Raw genomic sequence first — 21288 nt, 5'->3', positions numbered from 1 at the left:
GATTTTTTTTTTCAAGTGGTAACTTTGCCAAATACTATAGCCAACTCTGAGTATGGAAATGTCTGTCTGATCACATTTTCACCTACATGCAATATTATAATTTTTTTTCTTTTTCTATGAAATCATGACTTCTTTAGTCCTAAGACTTGGGGCTTGTTTTTATGTATAATGTGAAGTGAGACATTGTTTTGGTTTTTTTTTCCCTGAGGGTCAGATCCTGGATTTATTTGTTATTATTACTGCTTCTTAATCCAGTTTTCTATGTTTCCATTATTGTTGATTTTCTCCTGATTCTCAAGGATATTTATTGAATTTAGTACTTAATCATTTGTTTTTATTCTGATTAAAAATGAAAGCAGGTAGAATGTAACTTTACTTCTGTGTGAAGCATCCAGTTAGTTTGGGTATGTAATAATTTTTAAAAGTGCATATTTGATTTTTGGCAGTTGTTTCAAATAATGTTCTTAAAATCCTCCATTGATAATAGGTCTTTTGTTTTCTGGTACCTGGGATCAAACTCAGGACCTTACACTTGCTAGACAGGCCGGCCACAACTGAGCTACATCCCCAGCCTGATGATAGGTCTTTTTAAAAAAAAGATATTATAACTTTAGCATTAATATTGTTTTGTGAGTACAGGATATGAGCTGTAAAATGTCTGCTAACCCCAAGTTGCTCCTTCCAGCTGCCAACATCTAGCTGCCTATAGAAGGGGTAGGTCACATCTCTGCATCAGTAGCAGCACTTTAGCCCCAAAGCCCAAATAATTAGAAGCTTGTAAGTGACAGAGCTGGAATTCCAGGCTTAGGCATAGTCTTTCCCCTGACTGGTTAATGGCTATGAGTGAAGCCAGCTTCCTCATTTTAGTCCCGTCAGCTCTGCCCAATATCTGCTGCAAACCCAGAACTATGTTGTCCAATATTTCCCAGAATATATTGCCTAGAATATAAGACCTTCAAGGGGTTGAGAGATTCACATGCAGAAAAAAATGGCAGAGTTCTTAACTACACAAATTTTTTCTGTTCTTAAATAAACCAAGACTCTTCAAAAGGGAATTAAATATGCAGGCTCCCAGCCTTATTGGTAGTGGAATGATTTAATTATTGAGTTCTACACAAAATGAATGTTCAATGGCACAAAACCAGGCAAATGCTTGTTTAGACACTTAGAAAATAGCTGTGAGGAAACTTGCTTCAGATAAAAATAGTGAGCGTGTACACTGAAGCTTAGGAGACTTTTGATGAATGAACTGCAAGTAGTCATCTATTTCTTCTAAAAGATGTAGCATCTAGTATCTAGTGAGAGGTCCCTAAAGAAGAGTGAGTGCCAAGCTGACTGATCAGGTCGATAGCCTGGTTGTGAGGCCTGACTCCTACCCAGATACCAACCACATCAATGAATGCACACTAACAAAAACTGTTTCAAGTTGTTCCTTATATGGCAATAGATAGTTAATGCCTCCGCTAGGATAGGGTTCCTTCAGTCTACCTATGCTTTATCCAGCTTCTCTAGAACAAAGTTAAGTGCAAATAATTAAGCTAATAAATAAAACAAATACCACATGCATACATTTCCAAAGTATGTTCCATAGAACCAATATTCTTTAGGAGATTAAAAAAATAAACAACTTTAAATAATTTCAGAGATTTTTTTCATGCCAAAGTACATTGTGAATAGCCAAGCAGGAATAGAACGTGTACTTTCCCTAATGTTTTTGAGCACAGAACTCTATTCTTTTGGGACAACTGTTCTCCTGGACACAAGTTCAGAGAACACTGGTCTAAGGTGTATCTTTTAAGTAAATAAGGCCTTTTTCTCCTTTCTTTTCCTTTCCTGTCTCTTTTTGAAGCAAGGAGACCAGAATTTACACATACAAATGAGTTGAAACCTAGGGAAACTAAATGTCCTTGCCAGCAATGCTACCACTCTCAAAGGGTTTTTGAAACTCCTTTTCAGTCATTGTTTCCAGGAATCAGGACACATTCCCATGAATAGCCTTGTTAACGGCAAAGGTTGACCCCTTAAGAGGGGATTTGATTTTGGTAGCAAAACTATGCAAAGTCAAGCCAGACGATCCACATTCAGGAGGAAGTAAAATAGAAGTGGTGAAAACTGAGGATAAGGGTTTTACTTCCATCTCTGCTCTTATTAGGGATATGATATTGAGGACGTTCCTAACTCCTCCAGAACTCAGTGTTTCATCTGTAAAATGGAAATAATCATAAGTATCTAAAAAGTATCATGATGGTGAAATTTAAAATGTCATATATAAAGTGATTAGCCTCAGGTCACAAAAGTGACCAATGCCCCTAACCAAACCTTGCCTGTTTTTTTTTTTTTTTTTTTTTTTTTTCCCGGTACCAGGGATTGAACTTGGGACCTTGCACTTGTGAGGCAGGCAGCGGAACCACTGAGCTAGATCCCCAGCCCAACCTTGCCTGTTTTTACCACATAGCTCATAAACCAGCAGTGAAGGTAATTCTCAAAGAAGGTCCAGAAATCTAGCCATAGAAGCATATCTAGAAGAATCTATGGCTCTTCACAGAGAATTTTCTGTTAATTCAAGAGTTATTTATATGTATGCAGTTTAGGTTGTATTTCTAAGAGATGCATTGCTTGTTAATCTCATTTTACATAGACAAACACTTGCTGTGTAAACAATTCCTTTCCAATCCTTGCCCCATGGGAGAAATATTGAAACATTCTTTTATCATCAGCCACAATAGGAAGGGCCTGGTAAATTCCTTTTGGACCATTTGGAAAATTGGAAATTACATTATTATTTTAATAACTTATTTATAACAGCTAATTTTGTATTATGAGGCTTTTTAGATTAATATTCTAATTTATTGGTTTGTTAATATTGATATAATTTGTCCATATCTTTAACAAGATAATTTTCTATATGACAATGAAGTAACGCTGTAGAGCAGAATATAATATAATAGAACTGTAAGATAGGGAGAGCCTTTAGATATAATTGAATGTGATGTCCCAAGATGACAATTAACTTTTTTTTGGTCTGTATCTTGTTTAAAAATCTGCTTTCAAATTTCTCCCTCTCATTGAAAACTGGGAAGATAAGGCCCTATGTCCATGGATTACATTCTCATCTGCAGTGATCAGCTAGAGCTGAGGGTATAATTTTTAGGTAAGACATATCTTCTCTGGTTTGCCTCAGTCACAACCACTCTCTCTTGTCTTAAACCCAAATGCTTCCTTTATTTTTTGTTTTATTTTACTTTTTCATGGTAATGTGGATCAAACTCAGGGCCTAATGCATGCTGAGCAACACTGTACTATTAAGCCACATTCCCAGCCCTTTTTATTTTGAGATAGAGTCTAAGTTGCTGAGGCTTTCCTTAAACTTTCAATCCTCCTGTCTCAGCTTGCTAGTGGGATTACAGGTGTATGCTATTGTCCCTGGAATGCTTCCTTTATTATCTTAATACTTCATTATTCTTTATCATTTGGATTTGAAAACCACAGTTTGTTCCATTTCTGGTATTTCATGCACATAAAAATTGAGGCCAGTGATATTTTGTGACCTAACCAAGGTCACACAGCCCATTAATGGACAATTTCCACCCCTGCCTCCTGATTTCTAGTTCAGGCCTCTTTCTATTTTACCATAGGGTCACTCATCTGAAATCTGGCCAGTGTTAGTTATTTTAAACAAAATCTAACATGTTTCACAAAATGTGGTGTCAGTTTACTCATAAAGATGAAGCTAGATTTTATACATATACATATTTTAGATTTTATACATATATATATAAAATGTTATATATATATATACACATATATATACAGTTTTTGTTTTTTTGAGACAGGGTCTTGCTTTGTAGTGCAGACTGGCCTTGAACTCACTGTGTAGCCCAGGCCTTGAACTTGAAGTAATCATCTGCCTCAGTTTCCCAGGTGCTGTGATTACATGTGTGCACCACTAAGTCTGGCTTATTTTTTGTTTTATTTTGTTTTTTAAAGGTAAATAGCCCATGTTTCCTGTGAGAATATTTGAAGGGAATATTTTCTCAGCAGGATCTGATAGAGACTTCTGTGAAGAACCACAAAACTTAAAGCTGGGATTGTTGGCAAACCCATATTTTACAACCAGATACTAATCTGATGTTTTGTTAGTTCAAATTAAAGTGATTTTCAGCTACTATAATAAAAGCTAATGTTTATTGAGTTCAGGAACTGTGCCATTGTTTCCTTTAATCCTTACCATAATTCTTTGAAATAGGGACCATGGTTATTCCTCATTTTATACATTCAGATATCAAAGTTGTATTAATCTTGGCCCCAATCACACAACTAGTAAGCAGGAGAGGAGGCATTGGAACCCATGTTTAACCACAAAGCCTGTGTTCTTTGCCACTTGCCACATGGTTGGCTCACCAGGGCCAGCTGTGCTAATACCACAGCTAATATAGAAAACCCTTACAATCATTGTATATCTCATTTTCACTGCAGCATCAACAACACACAAGCATCACTGTCATCACTGATCAACTTTATATCATTATGAATACAAGTTATGAAGACTGCTTTACAATAGGTTCAAATAAAGACAATATATATTTTATCTTTTTAGGAATTGCCACCATCTTGAGCTGCCATGTCACAGTGGGGAGTGACGGTATGTTGTTCATCTTTGTGTTCTTCACAAAGACCAACCTTATACCTCAGCCCAGGAGAACTTCAAAACTTGTAGGCTAAGGTAGGAGGCTTTGCTTTCCTTTGTTACTGCGGGCAACTATGTGATGAACATTTGTTTAAACTAAGTAGATACAGATAAGTCAACAAGGAAATTATCTTCATGTGAGTGTTTTTCATCTTAGTGAACATTTCTCATTGGATGTCTTATCAAACAGGACAAGGGAAACTCTTATCTTTCATAGGAGAGTCAAGGACCAGTGAGCCTCCACAGTCAAATTAAGAACCTACAAGATTAAAGGTGAAGTCAGGATGCCAGGAAAGAAACTCAAGCAGAGGATCTCAGGAAGGACTTAGATGCTTTACTTTTGAAATTCTGAAAAAGTGTGCTGAAGAAGTTTAGTTACAATTTGGTGAGCAAATATCTCTTTGCATTTTCTGAGTTCAATTCACTTTACAGACAAACCTGCCAGTCCATATGAAATCAGATAGGTATACCAAATTAATAAAGGTTGTAGACATGACAGGACTTTCTATGGATAGTAAAATAGGAATCTTTAGCAGGAAATCTATGCAACTATAGATTGGATTTAACAAATATACAGGAAGCAATGTCTGGGCTTATAACACTTAGACTTTTCCCTTGGATCCTCACATTGACAATCCTCCAGGATAAACATGGAATGGATACAAACACAAGTAGTTCAAATAAAACTAGACATCACTCAAGTCTGTAGAAGCTGAGGAAACAGGTCACAGAATGAGATGTAGCTACAGCTTGTGTGTATGGGAAGAGGTTTCAGGTCAATGTTGTCTAAGTGATACCCTGGACAAAAAGGAAAGGGGCAAATGCTATTAACACCAGCTCCAGTGTTCAGACCTTCTCTGTTCCCAGGAAACCAGGAAGAGTGTCCAAGCACAAGGGTGCTGTGATGAGAGGTAATGCTAACAGAGATGGCTGGGAAGAGAACTGAGAGCAAAGTTGATGGTGTGGAAACTGTGAATGCAGCCTCAGACAGGGGTGGTCCTGGGGGAGAGAGGAGGAGGCAGCTTCTCATACTGATTAAGCGGGGACTTGACCAGTTGTAAATGGACAGTGAGAGAAAGGACGGTGACTGTTAGGTTTCTTGCCTGAAAAACTGGAAGAATCAAACATGCTTACAGAGAAAAACATTTGCTGTACAGAGCCAGTTTGCCCAATTACAAGAATTAATTAAGAAATTAAAAATCAGTCCTATGAATCACTGGGCAAAATGTAGATAAAATAGCCCAGATGACTGAAATATTCATTTTCAATCCATCATTGTGAGGGCATCCACTGGATACAAACCAAAACATACTCATCTATATATAACCTGCTAAAAATTTCTCTAAATACCTTCATAGCCGATAAGTCTGGCTTTAGTGGTCCTTGAAGACTATAAAATTTTTCTTAGATTTTTAAGATGAATAGAAAAAGCAGTCATTTAAAAGGTAAGACAGACTGCGGATATGTTTTCCTGGGACAAGTAATATTTTGAAGGATCAAATAGTTAAAACCTTACTCAGGTCAAGCTTATTTCTTTTGTTCATATTATTTGCTTATCCTTGGTTTTTAATTTCTCATGCACTATCTACTTATGCATCAATTGTGGATTAATTAAAAAATGCTATTTCCTACCCCCAAAATAAATTCAGTGTTCCAAACAAATAAGATCAAATCTCATTGAACTAAATAAAGTTTTCTCTAGCCATACTGAATTTTTTTTTCCCAGTACCGGGGATTGAACTCAGGACCTTGCACTTGCCAGGCAGGTGCAGCACTACTGAACTAAATCCCTGGCACAAATTCTTTTCTTTTTAAAAGAATGATGCTAAGACTACCTCTGGAATTCACTTCCTGCAAATAGAATCCCCTTAGGAGTTTTAGGAACTTAGTTCATTAGTGAATGGCAATGTAGCCACATTTTACCCTCAATTTGAATCTTACTTCTGACCTAAGACTGTATCACTGGGGATTTCAATCTGTAGTTGAGAAGGAACAAGGCTGCAATGTGTGAAGACACATTTCTCTAAATTGCATTCACTAAAAGTATCACTTTCTATCACTAAGAGCAAACTAGAATGCATAATCATTCTTTTGGTTATGTTTTGAACCATCCCTGTGAAAAACATGAATAAAATGCATTTCCTTGGGAAATGTTTAAAAAAAATTTTAAAGACCATAAATGATATTTCAAAAATTGTTTTGTAGAACTAATCTGATATGTTTTTACCAGATCTTTTAAATTTTTTCTCTCCTCTCTAAAAAGTATGAGGGTTTTTTTTTCCTCCAATGCAAACTGCCAGCCATAGCCCACCAGAATCTTCCCAAACACTGCATATAACTTGAAGTACTGTGTCTATCTTCCTTGATATTCCAGGTTGACATTTTACAAAGTACTTCTCATCATGCTGTCTACAAAGATTTGAAAAAACATTTGAGGCCATAACAAAATTATAAGATTGTTAAAGTGAAGGATAGGAATGAGACTTTTTTTTTCCTTTCTGATAACAGAGTAAGGTATCAACTGCCTTCGAACATCAAACAGAATTGATTCTAAAGTTGGTCTCTTCATATTTATGAAGCCAGTTTGGTAATTCATGGTCACAAAAGCCACTGGAAACCATTAAATTCATTGCCATGCCAAGAAATGGCTTGTGGAATCTAGGCTGGTGGCTCCTTGGTCTTCATTTTCCTATGGCAAGTTGTCAGCCCATGTCAGGTTTTCAGGGCACTGGACAGCTCTATCCCACAGAAGGACCTGTTTTGTTTGTGACCCATGCATTCCCATAATTATTATGATCATAGTATGACTTATAATAGCAACTTTATTGTTTATTTCCTACTCAATGAAAATGAACTTATTTAACCTTTTCTTGAAGACATGATGCAGCAGGGAACATTGGACAGGAAGGATGGAGGACAAAGTCCCGAGGAACAGGGTCCTAGCAATAGAAACAAACTTTGACCCCTGAGAATTCTGTGTAAGATCAGTATAGCACAAATTTACCATGTGGAGGACAGCCAATGTGAATCAACTGAGGACATACAAGGCAAGACTGCTAGCCCTTTTGTTATTTCTGAAACCTGAACTGCTTTTAGAAAGAAAGGCTGGAATGTTCCATAAGAACTTGGAGCATGGGACAGAGGGGCATGGCACACACTCAGTATAGGCTATTTAAAACCAGTCCCTTGGCTTCCCTCTGTAATTCTAAATGCATGTAATCACATTACCCTGCAGCAGCCGGTAACTATTTCTATAACACTGTCCAGCATCTGTGCTTGTTGTCGTTGGGTCCACCCAAAAAAAACAAAGTGGAGATGTGGTAACTGATTAGGTTGATCAATCCAGGCTTTCTGTGTCATAGCTAATGTTTATCTAAGGTCAGATTATGAATAGTTGTGTGACTGAGATTTTTGAATTTTATGGACTGGTCTATTTAGCTATACTATGGGAGGGAGTTAGGTGCCTTAGAACATCAAAAAGATGCTTTTCAGCTGTTTATTTATTTAACAAATGAGCAATATAAACACAGTTTATCATTTCTCCAGGCACAGAAAATTCTCATCCTATGGAAAGTTTCCAGATTTAGAGACTTTGCCCCTTTCTGTACTAAAAAGGGTCTATCTTTTTTGAATTTGTTTGATGTGCTTACACTTCCCCTAAGCACACTATTGGTTATCAATCAAACAGATAAAACCCTTAGGAATAATCCACTCAATTGTTAGTCACTCAGACATTAGCCAGGGGAAGGACATTAGCCAACGTTGTTACATAATGTCAAAACACCTTATCGAGTTTGTAAATTTAAATAGTCAAACCAGTTTTGGGATTTCACTCAGACAAAATAATCAATTGAAAATGTTTTTGCTTTATGTAAAAATTTTAAACCATATCATTTATAAAACATGTAATCATTTTCCATATAGTACGCCAAGAGTTTTAATTTTATTTATCTCTGACAAAAATCTTTCAAAGTATATGCTCTCACCTCCATTTTACAGATAAGGAGACTGAGGCTGAGTAACATTCAGTAATTTGCACAAGACTACATGTCTTAAGTTCTAGTAAGCAGTGGGTGTTTGCTTGTGTATGTGTAATCTTGTATGGCCAAAATGGCCAAGTAAGACAACGCTGCCCCCAAAAAACCTGAAGACTGAGGGCCTAAATCATGTAGTTAAGATATCCCAAACTCAGTGTATCAACAATCAATTTTCTCTCCTTTGATATCTGAACACCTTAAGACTTTTCGACCCCTATGTGATACTTTTCTAAGAACTAGAACTCCAATGGCCAAACATTACACATCAAAATAATTTATACATATTACATTATGCCTATGCAGATATCTGATTTCTTAGTTAAATATTAATTTGGGGGCATTGACTAAATATGTGGTTCCCTTGTGGCTAACTCAAAACATACAGCAAAGAATAATCCTCTGTGATATCCTGTATTAATATTTTCTTTCCCTCCTTGTAAGGAGACTAGTTATAAATTAGATGAGATTAGAAAGCAGACTCTTGAGAATTGATATTTTAAGGAATTACCTAGAAAGAACCATTTTTTTTTCTTCCCCACATGGTAAATCATACAGAGTAGCAGCCTGCCCCAGATCCCTGGGAGACAACATCTTGAGCGCATATGTTATGCTGGGCTCTGTATTGACAAATGCAAAACTCCAGAGCAAAATAATCAAAGTTTCCAAGTTAAAAATGAAAGTAAAATAGTGGAATAGAATTGGGATCCTTGTTGCAACATTCCAACAACTTCATAAATAGCCATTAAAGTAGACAGCATTAGAGGTTAGCAAATTTATCATTGCAAGAATCAACCTGCACTGTTGGCATAAAGTTGCAAACAAGCCCCATCTACCTCTCACTTTACTGATATCCTCTTTCTTTTCAGAAATATCACATTCATCAAAATTAAAATTGAGTTCATTTTACTAGAAGGCTCATCCAAATATATGCCATGTTAAAATAGTCATGATATAAATATTTCTCACAAGAGCTGCAGCGATGGTGTGAATAAAAAACTCCCTTCTGAGATTTCAGTAAAACCAGATCTCACAAAGGATCTGAAAGAAAATAAAATACAAAAAACAAACAGACACACACAAAGAGACAAACAGAACAAACCTTATGTTAATCCAGTTTAGCATAATAGTCACTATTTTGACACTATTTGATGAAGTACAATTACTGCTCTTTCCCAGATGAAGTGAGAGAGATGAGTCTGCTACAGGTTTCTCATAATAATGTTTGGGGTGGAGGGTATCTAAACATCAGTAGCCGCTAATAAAAAATCCAAAATTCTAAATGCAGCAAAATGTTAGCACTGTCAAATGGCCAAGCATGCAAGAGGAATCTGTCTTTTTCTCTCTCTCTCTCCATGCCTTTCTACCAATACATACAAAGCCCCAAATACACTCACTGGAATTTTAAAACCATAAATTAGATATCAAAATGCTTACGGGCCTTACAATGAGATAACATCAGGAGGAACGGTGCGTGGAATGGATCTGGCATTCTCACATAAAGCATTATCTTTGGTACAAGTACACACGGCAGGGCATTTTGGCTTCGTTGGTTTCTTCCCCTCAGTCAGCAAAAGCGCAGATAAGAGACATAGGCAATAAGCAATTCTTTTCAGGGGGATGCAGGCATTTCCCATCCTTTTGCTTCTTTCTGATTCCATGTAGACGAAAAAATATCCCCACACATGAACAGGGCTTCTGGAATTCGGATGGTGATTGTCTTCTCTAAGAACAGGTCACATAGAAGTCCACCCTTTTCCTCTGCCTCTGTATCTCTGCTTTTCAAAACAGGGACCTGCAGCTGATTCGTGAGCAGCTCCTCGCTCCAGCAGTGCACTGCTCCGGGGAAGAGACCTGTGAGGTGCTGTGAGATGGGAGCGATCCAACTGCTGGAGGAAGAGAGCTGACTTGCATCACCAGAAAACACTGAGCACAGACCAGCCTTCGAAGGCAAAGTGAAGTGATGTAACAGAAAATAAACAGCTTTCTGCTTTCACCGGGAGGCCCTTTAATTGTTCCAAAAATAGGACAGCATTATGTCTTATTAGTGAGTGGGTGGGCAGGTGGGAGGGAGCAGTCATCTTGCACAGGATCTCGGCAATCTCAGGAACCTCTGGGAATTTGCTTTTCATTGTACAAACAACCTAGTAAGAAAAACTAGCTTCTGAGCCAGCCCTGCCTGGAAAAATGAAGTTAAATGAAACTCTCTACAGCATTCTGCTAAAGGCTTGATATTTCTTACTGAGTCCACCTGGTTGGTGCCACTGGTGAAAGACAAACGTGAACACATGGAGAATGTGACTTTCAGGGGACTAATGTGGGTGAATACTTTTCTGACACTGATCAACTGTCATGAATTATTGATTTTCATAATCCGCCCACCCCCTGCACATGATCCGTTCCCTCCTTTCAGGTCCAGGAGGGCAATAGAAGCACAGACCACCTCTGAGTAGGATCCACCCTGCTCACTTCTCACACCCTCCCTTCTTTGGCAGTAGCACCAGAAGCCTGGAAGGAACTCTTGGCCAGTAGGAGGCAACCAACTTTAGCTTCCTGGGGCTTTGAAAAAGGCCTGGCTCAGCCCAGGAGCTTTGTTATGGGGGAAAATGCTAGACTGGGAATCTGAAATTCCCAGGGAATCTGGTTTTGAGATCCCAATTCCGCTGGAAACTAGCTGATTGTATAAGTGACTATTCTCTTGTCTGTAAAATGGGAATGCTAGGAAACACAGTGTGTAATTATTGTGAAAACTAAATGAAAGTGGTAGGCTATATTACTGGTATACATAATGGGAAAGAGGATGCACTCTTAGAAAAGGAAAGTTTATTTAGAGAAGCAAAAATCAAGACATGTTGGCTTTCAAGTAGGTAGACTACTCCAAGAGGGTGGGAAGACTCTTAGGATGGAGGGAGAGGAAGAAGACAGACCCTTTTCTCCTCTTCCCATGCTGAAGGTAGCTATCCTTCAAGCTGGCACAGCCAGCCTGGCATGTCTGCCCATGGCCCTTTCTCCTCCTGCTTCTTAGACTGGAAAAGTGTTAAAAGAATTGTTTGAGCAAAAGTGTGATTACACCTTATTGGAACTTGAGCCATTGCCACTTGCCCTTCCCCTCTCAAGGCTGACCCCTACACTAACTCTAATCATTTATTTAACTTTCTATGCTCTGTGAGAGGAGGGCAAGTGTGCTTATTCTCATATTTGATAATGATCTATTTATCCCAGGGGACTGAAAGATGTATGAAGGTGGAAGCCCTGTGTTATGCACACAGTGGGGAGCCAGCATGGCCGAGAGAGTGACAATAGAATGCATAGGCTATTTGTGGTGACCACAGTCCCAGACCAATAAACTTTACCTTGCACCTCGGAGTTTTAATAAAGGACTTAGTCAAGGAAGTCAGGGGCCACTTCCCTGAAGAGGCAATGATTGAACTGAGTTCCAGGTAAGGAAGAATAAAGGAGGGTGTTGTTGAGAGCTTTCCATATGGCGGGAACAGCATGTACAAAGGCCCACCCATGATCTAAAGAGTGACAGGAGAGTTTTAGGCAGAGAAGTGATGTTATCTTGTGTGTGTTTCAAAAAGGCCAGTAAGTTATTATCACTAAGCCTGTTTTGGAGGATTTGTAAATATATTGCTTTTTGTAGGAGGGAAAAACCCTCAGTCCAAGAGAAAACACCTTTTAAAAATAGATTTACTAATGCTTCCCTCAGGAGGAGGGAGTATATGATAGTGTTATTAGAAACTGTGACCTGTGGGGGAAGCCTCACTTTATTTTTTTTTAAATTTTTATTTTTTTATTAGATTCTTTTATTGGTACATTGTAGTTATACAACACAATTACATTTCTCATTGGGAATTGTACCTTTACCTAATGCATCTTGGTTCTTATTTTTTCCCCATTCCTAGCCCTTCCTTCACGCCCTCCACCCTTCCCTATTTACAAAGACTTTATTTCCATTTTTTCCATTTCTCAGCATTTTTCCTTTCCCTTCTTTCCTTTCCCCTGCCCCTCCCACTACCCCTACCCCTTTGGACCTTTTCTTCCTATTTTACATTATTGATTATTCATTCTAATCATTGGTGCATTTTAGGTATACAATATAATGACATTCATCATTGGAAATTGGCACCTTTACATAGTCTCTCTTGGTTCTTATTTTTCACCCTTGCCCAGCCCTCCCTTCAACCCCTCCAGTCCTCCCTATCGACAAAGATTTTGTTCCTGTTTTTCCATTTTCTCATATTAATCCCATTCCCTTCTATCCTTTCCCCTAGCCCTCCCACTTCCTTCCTCTTTGCCCCTTTTCTTCCTATTTCACATTACCTATTATACATTTAGTCCTTATTTACACTTTCAGTTTCTCACACCAGAGAAACTATTCGGTATTTATACATGTGTGTCCTATTTATTTCACTTAAGAGTATTGCCTCAATGTGCATCCACTTAGCTATAAATTTCTCTAATTTCTCATTTTTTATGGCTGAGTAGTACTCCATTTTATAAAAAAACCACATTTTCTTGATCCAGTCTCCAGTTGATGGGCATTTGGGCTGTTTCCAAGTTTTAGCTATCACATACTGTGCTGCTGTGAACATGGGCGCACATATATCACTGTGGTATGATTCTTTTAATTCTTTGGGGAAGATCCCCAGCAGTGGAATAGTGGGGTCAAATGGGACTTCCAGTCCTAGTTCTTTGAGGTATCTCCATACTGATTTCCACAGTGCTTGCACCAGTCTTCACTCCCACCAGCAGTGGAGAAGGGTTCCTCTTTCCCCACAGCTCCGCCAGCATTTGTTATTGGTTGATTTCATGATAGCAGCCATCCTTTCTGGAGTGAAGTGGAATCTCAGCCTTGTTTTCATTTGCATCTCTCGAAGGACCAGTGATGTTGAACATTTTTTCATGTATTTATTTGCTATTTCTACTTCTTTATCTGAGAAATGTCTGTTCATTTCAGCTGCCCATTTTTCGATTGGGTCTTTAAATTTGGGAGGTCTGATCTTTTTAAGTTCTTTATAGATTCGAGATAGTAGGCCTTTGAGGAAGAGCAGGTGAAGATTTTTTCCCACATTGTGGGTTGTCTCTTCACACTGCTGATGGTTTCTCTTGCTGTGCAGAAGCCTTTTAATAAGAAGACATCCCATTTGTTGATTGTTTGTGCTAGTTCACGGGCAACTGAGGTTTTGTTCATAAAATCTTTTCCTACACCGATGTCTTCAAGGGTTCTACCTAACCTCTGTTCCAACTGGTTCAGAGTTTCTATTTTAATATTTAGATCTTTAATCCATTTTGATTTTAGTTTAGTGCATGGTGAGAGATACAGGTCTAGTTTGAATCTTTGGCAAGTTGAAGCCCAATTTTTCCAGCACCATTTATTAAAGAGGCTATCTTTCCTCCAGTGAGGGCGTTTGGCTCCTTTGTCGAAGATGAGATGGCTGAGTGTGTCTGGCGTTGTTTCTGCATCTTCTAATCTGTTCCACTGGTCCTCAAGTCTGTTTCTTTGCCAGTACCATGCTGTTTTTTATCACAGTAGCTTTGTAGTATAGTTGCAGGTTGGGGATTGTGATACCCCCTGGCATGTCTCTGTTACCTAGAATTGCTTTTGCTATTCTGGGTCTCTTCTTGTTCCAAATGAATTTTTGGATTGTTTTCTCGAGGTCTATGAAGTATGAGGCTGGGATCTCAGTTGGAATTGCATTAAATCTATATAGCAGTTTTGGAAGTATGGCCATTTTCACTATATTAATCCTTCCTACCCAGGAGCAGGGGATGTCTGTCCATTTTCTGATATCATCTTCAATCTCTCTTTTCAGAGTGCCATACTTTTCAGAGAAGAGGTCTTTGATTTCTTTCGTTAGGATGATTCCTAGGTATTTCAGGTTTTTGGATACTATTGTGAAAGGAATTATTTGCTCTATTTCTCTCTCAGTGAGTCTGTCATTTGTGTAGAGGAAAGCTATTGATTTTTGTGTGTTGACCTTGTAACCAGCTACTTGACTGAATTTGGTTATTAAGTCTAGAAGACTTTTGGTGGAGTTCTTAGGGTCTACTATATAGAGTATCATGTCATCTGCAACTAAAGACAATTTGACTTCTTCATTCTCTATCTTTATTCCTTTTATTTCTTTCTCTTGTCTAATTGCTGTGGCTAATGTTTCCAGAACTATATTGAACAAGAGTGGTGATAGTGGACATCCTTGTCTTTTTCCTGATTTTAGTGTGGAGGATTTCAGCTTTTGACCATTTAGTATGATATTGGCTGTTGGTTTTTCATAGATGGCTTCTATCAGTTTGAGGTAGAGACCATCTATTCCAATTTTTTGTAGGGTTTTTATCATAAATGTATGTTGGATTTTGTCAAATGGTTTTTCTGCATCTATGGAGATAATCATATGGTTTTTGTCCTTCGCTCCATTGATATAGTGTATTACATTGATTGATTTTCATGTATTGAACCATCCCTGCATCCCTGGGATGAATCCCACTTGATCAGGGTGTATGATCTTCTTCATGATCTTCTGCATTCTGCTTGCCATTATCTTATTAAGGATTTTTGCATCTATGTTCATTAGTGAGATTGGCCTCTAGTTCTCTTTTTCAGTTGGGTCTTTCTCTGCTTTGGGGATCAAGGTGATGCTTGCTTCCAGGAATGAATTTGGGAGTGTTGCTTCCCTTTCAATTTCACTGAAGAGTTTAAACAGGAGTGGCAGTAGTTCCTCTCTAAATGTCTTGTAGAATTCAGCAGTGAAGCCATCAGGGCCCGGGATTTTCTTAGTTGATAAGTTTTTAATTACATTTTCAATTTCATTGGTTGATATTGGGTTGTTCAGAATTTTTAGGTCTTCTTCGTTCAACTTTGGTAATTCATCTGTATCTAGGAATCTGTCCATTTCTTCTGTGTTGTCCATCTTATTGGCATATAGGTTCTGGAAGTAGGTATTGATGATCCTCTGGATTTCTGCTGGGTCTGTTGTCATTTCACCCTTTTCACTCCTAATTGCATGGATTTGGGCCTTTTCTTTCCTTTTTCTGACAAGGTTGGCTAAGGGTTTGTCAATTTTGTTGATTCTTTCAAAGAACCAACTCTTGGCTTCATTGATTTTTTGTATCATTCTCTTAGTCTCCATTGCATTGATTTCTCCTCTGATCTTTATAATTTCCTCCCTTGTATGAGCTTTGGGGTTGTCCTGCTCTTCTTTTTCTAGAAGCTTGAGGTTCAGCATCAGGTTGTTTAATTGGGCTCGTTCTGTTTTCCTAATATGCATATTCACTGCTATGAATTTCCCTCATAAGACTGCTTTCATTGTGTCCCATAGATTCCGATATGTGTCTCATCATTGTCATTTAATTGAAAGAACTGTCTGATTTCTTGCTTAATTTCCTCTGTGACCCATAGGTTATTCAGAAGTGTGTTGTTCAATTTCCACATGTTTATGAAATTTTTTGAGTTTCTTTTGCTATGGATCTCCAATTTCATCGCACTATGGTCTGATAATGTACAGGGGACAACTTCAATTCCTTTGTACTTACTTAAACATGTCCTATGTGTGAGTATGTGGTCCATTTTGGAGAATGACCCATGTGCAGCTGAGAAGAATGTGTATTCTGATTTTGTGGGGTGGAAGACTCTGTAAACATCTGTTAAGTTCATTTGTTCAAGAGTTTGATTGAGTTCTAGTATTGCATTACTTATTTTTTGTCTAGTTGATCTATGTATTTGTGACAGTGGGGTGTTGAGGTCCCCCACTACAATTGTATTAGTGCATATATGACTTTTCATATCTGTTAGTATTTGTTTTATATAGTTGGGTGCACTAGTATTTGGTGCATAGATATTTATGATTGTCATCTCTTCCTCTTGGATTTTTCCCTTTACAAGGATGTAGTGTCCTTCTTTGTCTCTCTTAATCCGTGTTGGTTTGAAATCTACTTAATCTGCAAAGAGGATAGTTACTCCTGCTTTTTTTCGGGTTCCTGTCACATGCAATATTGTTTTCCACCCTTTAACTTTCAGTCTATGAGTTTCCTTTTGAATTAAATGTGTTTCTTGTATGCAGCACATTGTTGGATTTTGCTTCTTGACCCATTCTGCCAGTCTATTTCTTTTCATTGGTGAATTGAGACCATTAACATTGATGGTTATAAGTGAAACGTATTGACTTGTCATTGCCATGACTTTTTCTTTTTGTTGGGTTCTCCCCCTTTACATTTAATTTCTTGTTATGCCAGATGGGCTCATTCTGCTTTGCTTCCTGGGGTTGTGATCCTCAGTGTCTGTTCCTAGCATATTGTGTAAAATGCTTTGGAGTGCTGGTTTGGTATTCACGAAGTTCCTAAGGTGCTCTTTGTCATGAAAGTATCTTATTTCTCCATCCATTTTGAAAGATAGTTTTGCAGGGTACATCAATCTGGGTTGGAGGCTGTTTTCTTTTAGGGCTTGGAATATGTCACTCCAATCTCTTCTTGCCTTGATGGTTTGTGTTGAGAAGTCTGCTGTGATTCTGATGGGCTTTCCTTTGTATGTGATTTGTTTCTTTTCTCTGACTGCTTGGAGAACTTTGTTCTTCTGTTGTGTTTCTGGAATCTTAACAATTATATGCCTATGTGTAGATTTTTTTTGATCAAGGCTATTTGGAGTCCTATATGCCTCACTTATCTGTATGTCAAGGTCTTTTCCCCTGCTTGGGAAGTTTTCTGCCATTATTTCTGTGAAGAGATTTTTTTTTTATGTCATCTGCACTCTCTCCTGTTTCTTCATTGAGCCCAATCAGTCTTATGTTATTCTTCTTTGCATCATCTAGCAGCTGCTGGATTGATTTCTCATGTTCCCTTATAATTTTGAAGTAATTTTTCTTTTCCTGATCACTAATTGCAATCTTATCTTCTATATCTGAAATTCTGTCCTCACTTTGGCTCATTCTGCTGTGTAGACTTTCAATGGAGTTTTTAATGTTCTGGAAATCTATTTGCATCTGTTTTATGGATTCCATTTGTTTCCTATGTTGGTATTCCATCATGTTCCTGAGCACCTCTCTAGATTTATTAATCATGTCTTGCACTAGGGGCACAATTTCTCCTATTATCTGAGAAATTATTTCTGATTTCATTTTTTCCAGATCCCCTTTTGTTGCCAGTTCAGTGGGTCCAGGTGGCTGAGTATCAGAGTGTTCCATTTCATTTCCCTTTGGGGTTGCTGTAGGTGATCTGGAAGTTTGGTTTTGAGACTTATTTATGTGTTTTCTCATTTCAACTGGGGCGGGGGCCTGTTAGCACCTGCAGGATTACCTCCTCTGAGCTGGGAGAGGTGGGACAGGGGCCGGGAGCAGCAGTAGGGATGGTGACCCAAAAGCCCTTTCCTTTGGGCTGGGAGCTGCGGGAGGGATGGTGGCCGGGAAGCCCCTTCCTCTGGACCAGGAGCAGTGGGATGGTGGCTCAGAAGTCCCTACCTCTGGGCCAGGAGCAGCGGGACTTAGTACCTTGGTCTGGTGGTCTGGTGTCCTCTGCATCTTTGTAGTGTGGAACCAGGTGGCTGCCTGTCTGCAGTGGGGTGTTTCGGTGTCTTCCACGCGACTGGGGACCTCGGTAGGGCATGGGCAGACCTGCCTGTCTGCAGCGGGGTGATTCGGCATATTCCCTGGGACTCGGGACTTCGGTAGGGCATCCTCACTTTAAACAATAGTAGTATCACTTAAAAGTTGGCCACAGGTCAGATTTTTTTTGTAAATTGATTCCTGCTTCAAGAGCACAGTGGAAACTTGCTCCATAAAATAATTATATGGAGAAAATGTATGGAGGATTTTTTTATTCTCATAGTCACCCCTAAATTACCTGTTTTATAAATGATATGTTTTGTTACAAAACACAGATACAGAGAACTTTCAGGCAACTCAGAGATCTTGAATATAATCCCTGTGTATACAAATGGGGAAACTGAGGTATTGAGATCACACAGATGCCTAGGGGCAGAACCACCACTCATGTAGAGTGAAACAATGGCAAATATTTGGTTAAAACAAAGAGGTGTAGTCAAATAGGATCATTCATGCCCTATGTTTCACTTTCAAATATGTCAGATTATCAAACTTGATCAGCCCTTGGCTTTATGCTAGTACAGACACCGTTGAACAGCCTTTCTTTTTTTTCTTGGTAAAGCTGGGAGGGCAATGAATGAGGGAAAGAAATCATACACATACACTTTGCAGCTGTATTTATCTGGCTGTTCAGTTTGTCAGTTCAAGTGGAAAAAGGACCATGGAGGGGGAACTCTAAGAACAAATTACAATGGGCATTCTGAAAAGACAGTAACTTTTTCTTTTTCTATGGAATTTAAAGACCAGACTTGAATTCTTTATTCATTTAAAACACCCACCAAGATCAGGCACAGTTTTAACCATGTAATGCAGGATGCTGACAGCTTTTCTGGGAACAGGCTCCGGAATTGACTCTGAGGAGGGAGCCAGGGAGACAAGGGTAGGTTGCTCCATGGAAATCTTTAGCAGCACATGCTTGGGACAGAGGACAGAGGCTGTACTGCTGTCCAGCCCCTCCCCCAATCCTTTACCTCTGGGAAGTCAAGGAGAGCACAGAAAGGTTGGAAGAAGCCAGCTGGTGTGAGACTAGAGGTTTCTACCAACTCGGAGGCCTTTAGATAAGGTGGTAACCCACCTGTGGATTGTGCTGGCAGCCCTGGCAAAAGGGATCTAGAAAGGATGAAGGCAGCCCTGGAAAGAGCCCGAGGAAGCTAGAAGGCCCAATTGAGGGTGGCTCAATGACCAGGCTGAGATGGAGAAGAGCAGCTGAGCAGGGGCCAGGACAAGCTGTGAACTTTGCCAACCATGTGATCATGGACCTATTTAAACCTTTCTAAGCTATTGTTTTCTCCTCTGTAAAATGAGGACAATAATAATATGTCTCACATAAGAGTTGAGAAAATTAAGTAAGATAATATATTTACAGTGCTTAGTGTGAGTCTGATTCATGGGAAAAATTTATCATTGTCATCACCATTATTATTTAGGTTGCAACAGGACTTGAGTCCTGAATGTGTGACTCTTGGTACTTGGGAAGCAAACCTCTCAAAAAAAAAAAAAAAAAAGAGAGAGAGAGAGAGAGATTGGCTAATTCGCTATAGGAAGTAGGCACTTCTGGCACTTCTGGGCAGGTGGCTCTGAAAATAGGATGCAGATTCTTTTCAGCGCAGTGGCGTTGAACATGTGTAAGTTATAGGGGAGTTAAAAGGAATCTACTTTGAGGTTCCTGCAAAAGGGAGGCTGTCTCTAGTCAGGGGCACCATTGTGTTGCATGTGGAAACTGTGAGGAACTATGCATCTTGGAATCTCCAGCAGCTGCTGTAGAGATGTGAGACAAATAGCATTCTACTCCAGGCCTAAGGCTCAGATACCACCTGTATTTTTTCTCCCTGACAGCAGCACAGCCTTCGTGGCCCAAGCAGCCTTGACAGCCTTGCAGGCACCAGAGGAACTGCCAAATGATCACAACAGGAACCAGAGCAGAAGAGTAAGAAAATGAGGGACATGGAATAATATTTGGGAACACATGAGCAAAGTTCTTGGCCGTTCTCAGAAGACTGGAAAGGGTCCTGGGGGGTGGTGCTGCTGGCGGTTCTGGAAAAGAGGAACAGCCTGTGCTGTGGGTATGATCCCAGTTTTCCCTTCAGGCTGGTGTGACCTAGGAAACACACTCTGTGCTAGTAAACACATCATTATTAGAAGCCTTAAAAGATCAAGCCTGGCCCTGCCTCCTTTTACAAACCTTACAACAAGTAAACTGGTGTCATTTTAAGCAGCTTTCTCAATAGAATGGGGTTTTTGAAGCTGCGAATCAGACACAGTAGTTGGTTGGGAAATTAATCAAGTGAGTATAAACAGAATTTTTAAAAAAACAAAGCAGTTCTGAATATAAATTTAAACTGTAATGCTTCTATAAGGTTAACTATAGCCTTAAAAATCTTTCCGTGTGTGTGTGTGTGTGTGTGTGTTTGTGTGTGTGTGTACATGGTAGTGAAATAAATTGTTTCTTACAGTTGATTTACAATCTGAAAGAGAAAGAGAAAACATTAGAAGATGCTAAATACCTTCACCCACCCCAGGAGCTTTTGAAATGGCAAGGAATACATCTTTACTGCAATACATTTCACTTACTGATTGCGGGGAGCAACTAGATCTGTTGGAATATTGACTGTTATTTATTAGTTTAACTTTTCTGTGCCTTATTTTCCACATTGATAAAGTAGAAATAAAATATTATTTTTGCATTATTGAAGTGGAATTAATGATAATGTGTGTGGAGGGTAAATCCCAAAGACATTCAACTACTGACGGTTCTACTAGAATTACATGTGAAAGGGAGAAGGTGAGGGCAGTGAGGAGAGGGCCAGATCTTTATGGAGTAGTATCATTTAGGACTTTTTGGTAGCAAGAAAATTTCACCGACTCTGCCAACCTAATTGTAAAAGGACCCATTGCCATGGAGATAGAGTGACTCCAGAATCCAAGGAAGGGCTGACCAAGCAGGCTTAAAAATGGAAGAACTTGTGAGAGTTTG

General features: G+C 38.9%; 1 protein-coding gene across 4 annotated transcripts in view; it reads right to left on the bottom strand.

The window, feature by feature from the left end:
- Nucleotides 1–10862, bottom strand: part of Lgi1 (leucine rich glioma inactivated 1) — a 35720-nt gene extending 24858 nt beyond the window's left edge. For 3 of the 4 annotated variants that reach the window (XM_004838530.4, XM_087184940.1, XM_013069862.3), the window contains exons 1-2: nt 10168–10862; nt 9691–9762 (exon numbers count right to left, since the gene is read on the bottom strand). In XM_004838530.4, the coding sequence (XP_004838587.1) occupies nt 9691–9762; nt 10168–10382 (287 nt within the window). In that variant the 5' untranslated portion in view covers nt 10383–10862. The remainder of the gene's footprint in view (nt 1–9690; nt 9763–10167) is intronic. The other variant, XM_021253071.2, reaches the window with a different exon arrangement.
- Nucleotides 10863–21288: the final 10426 nt, after the last annotated feature.

This window comes from Heterocephalus glaber, unplaced genomic scaffold (genome assembly GCF_053883595.1).
Source record: "Heterocephalus glaber isolate CG9 unplaced genomic scaffold, H.glaber_assembly_v1.0 deba00001497, whole genome shotgun sequence".
In the NCBI taxonomy this organism is placed as follows: Eukaryota; Metazoa; Chordata; class Mammalia; order Rodentia; family Bathyergidae; genus Heterocephalus; species Heterocephalus glaber.
This window is presented reverse-complemented; position numbering and strand designations above follow the sequence as displayed.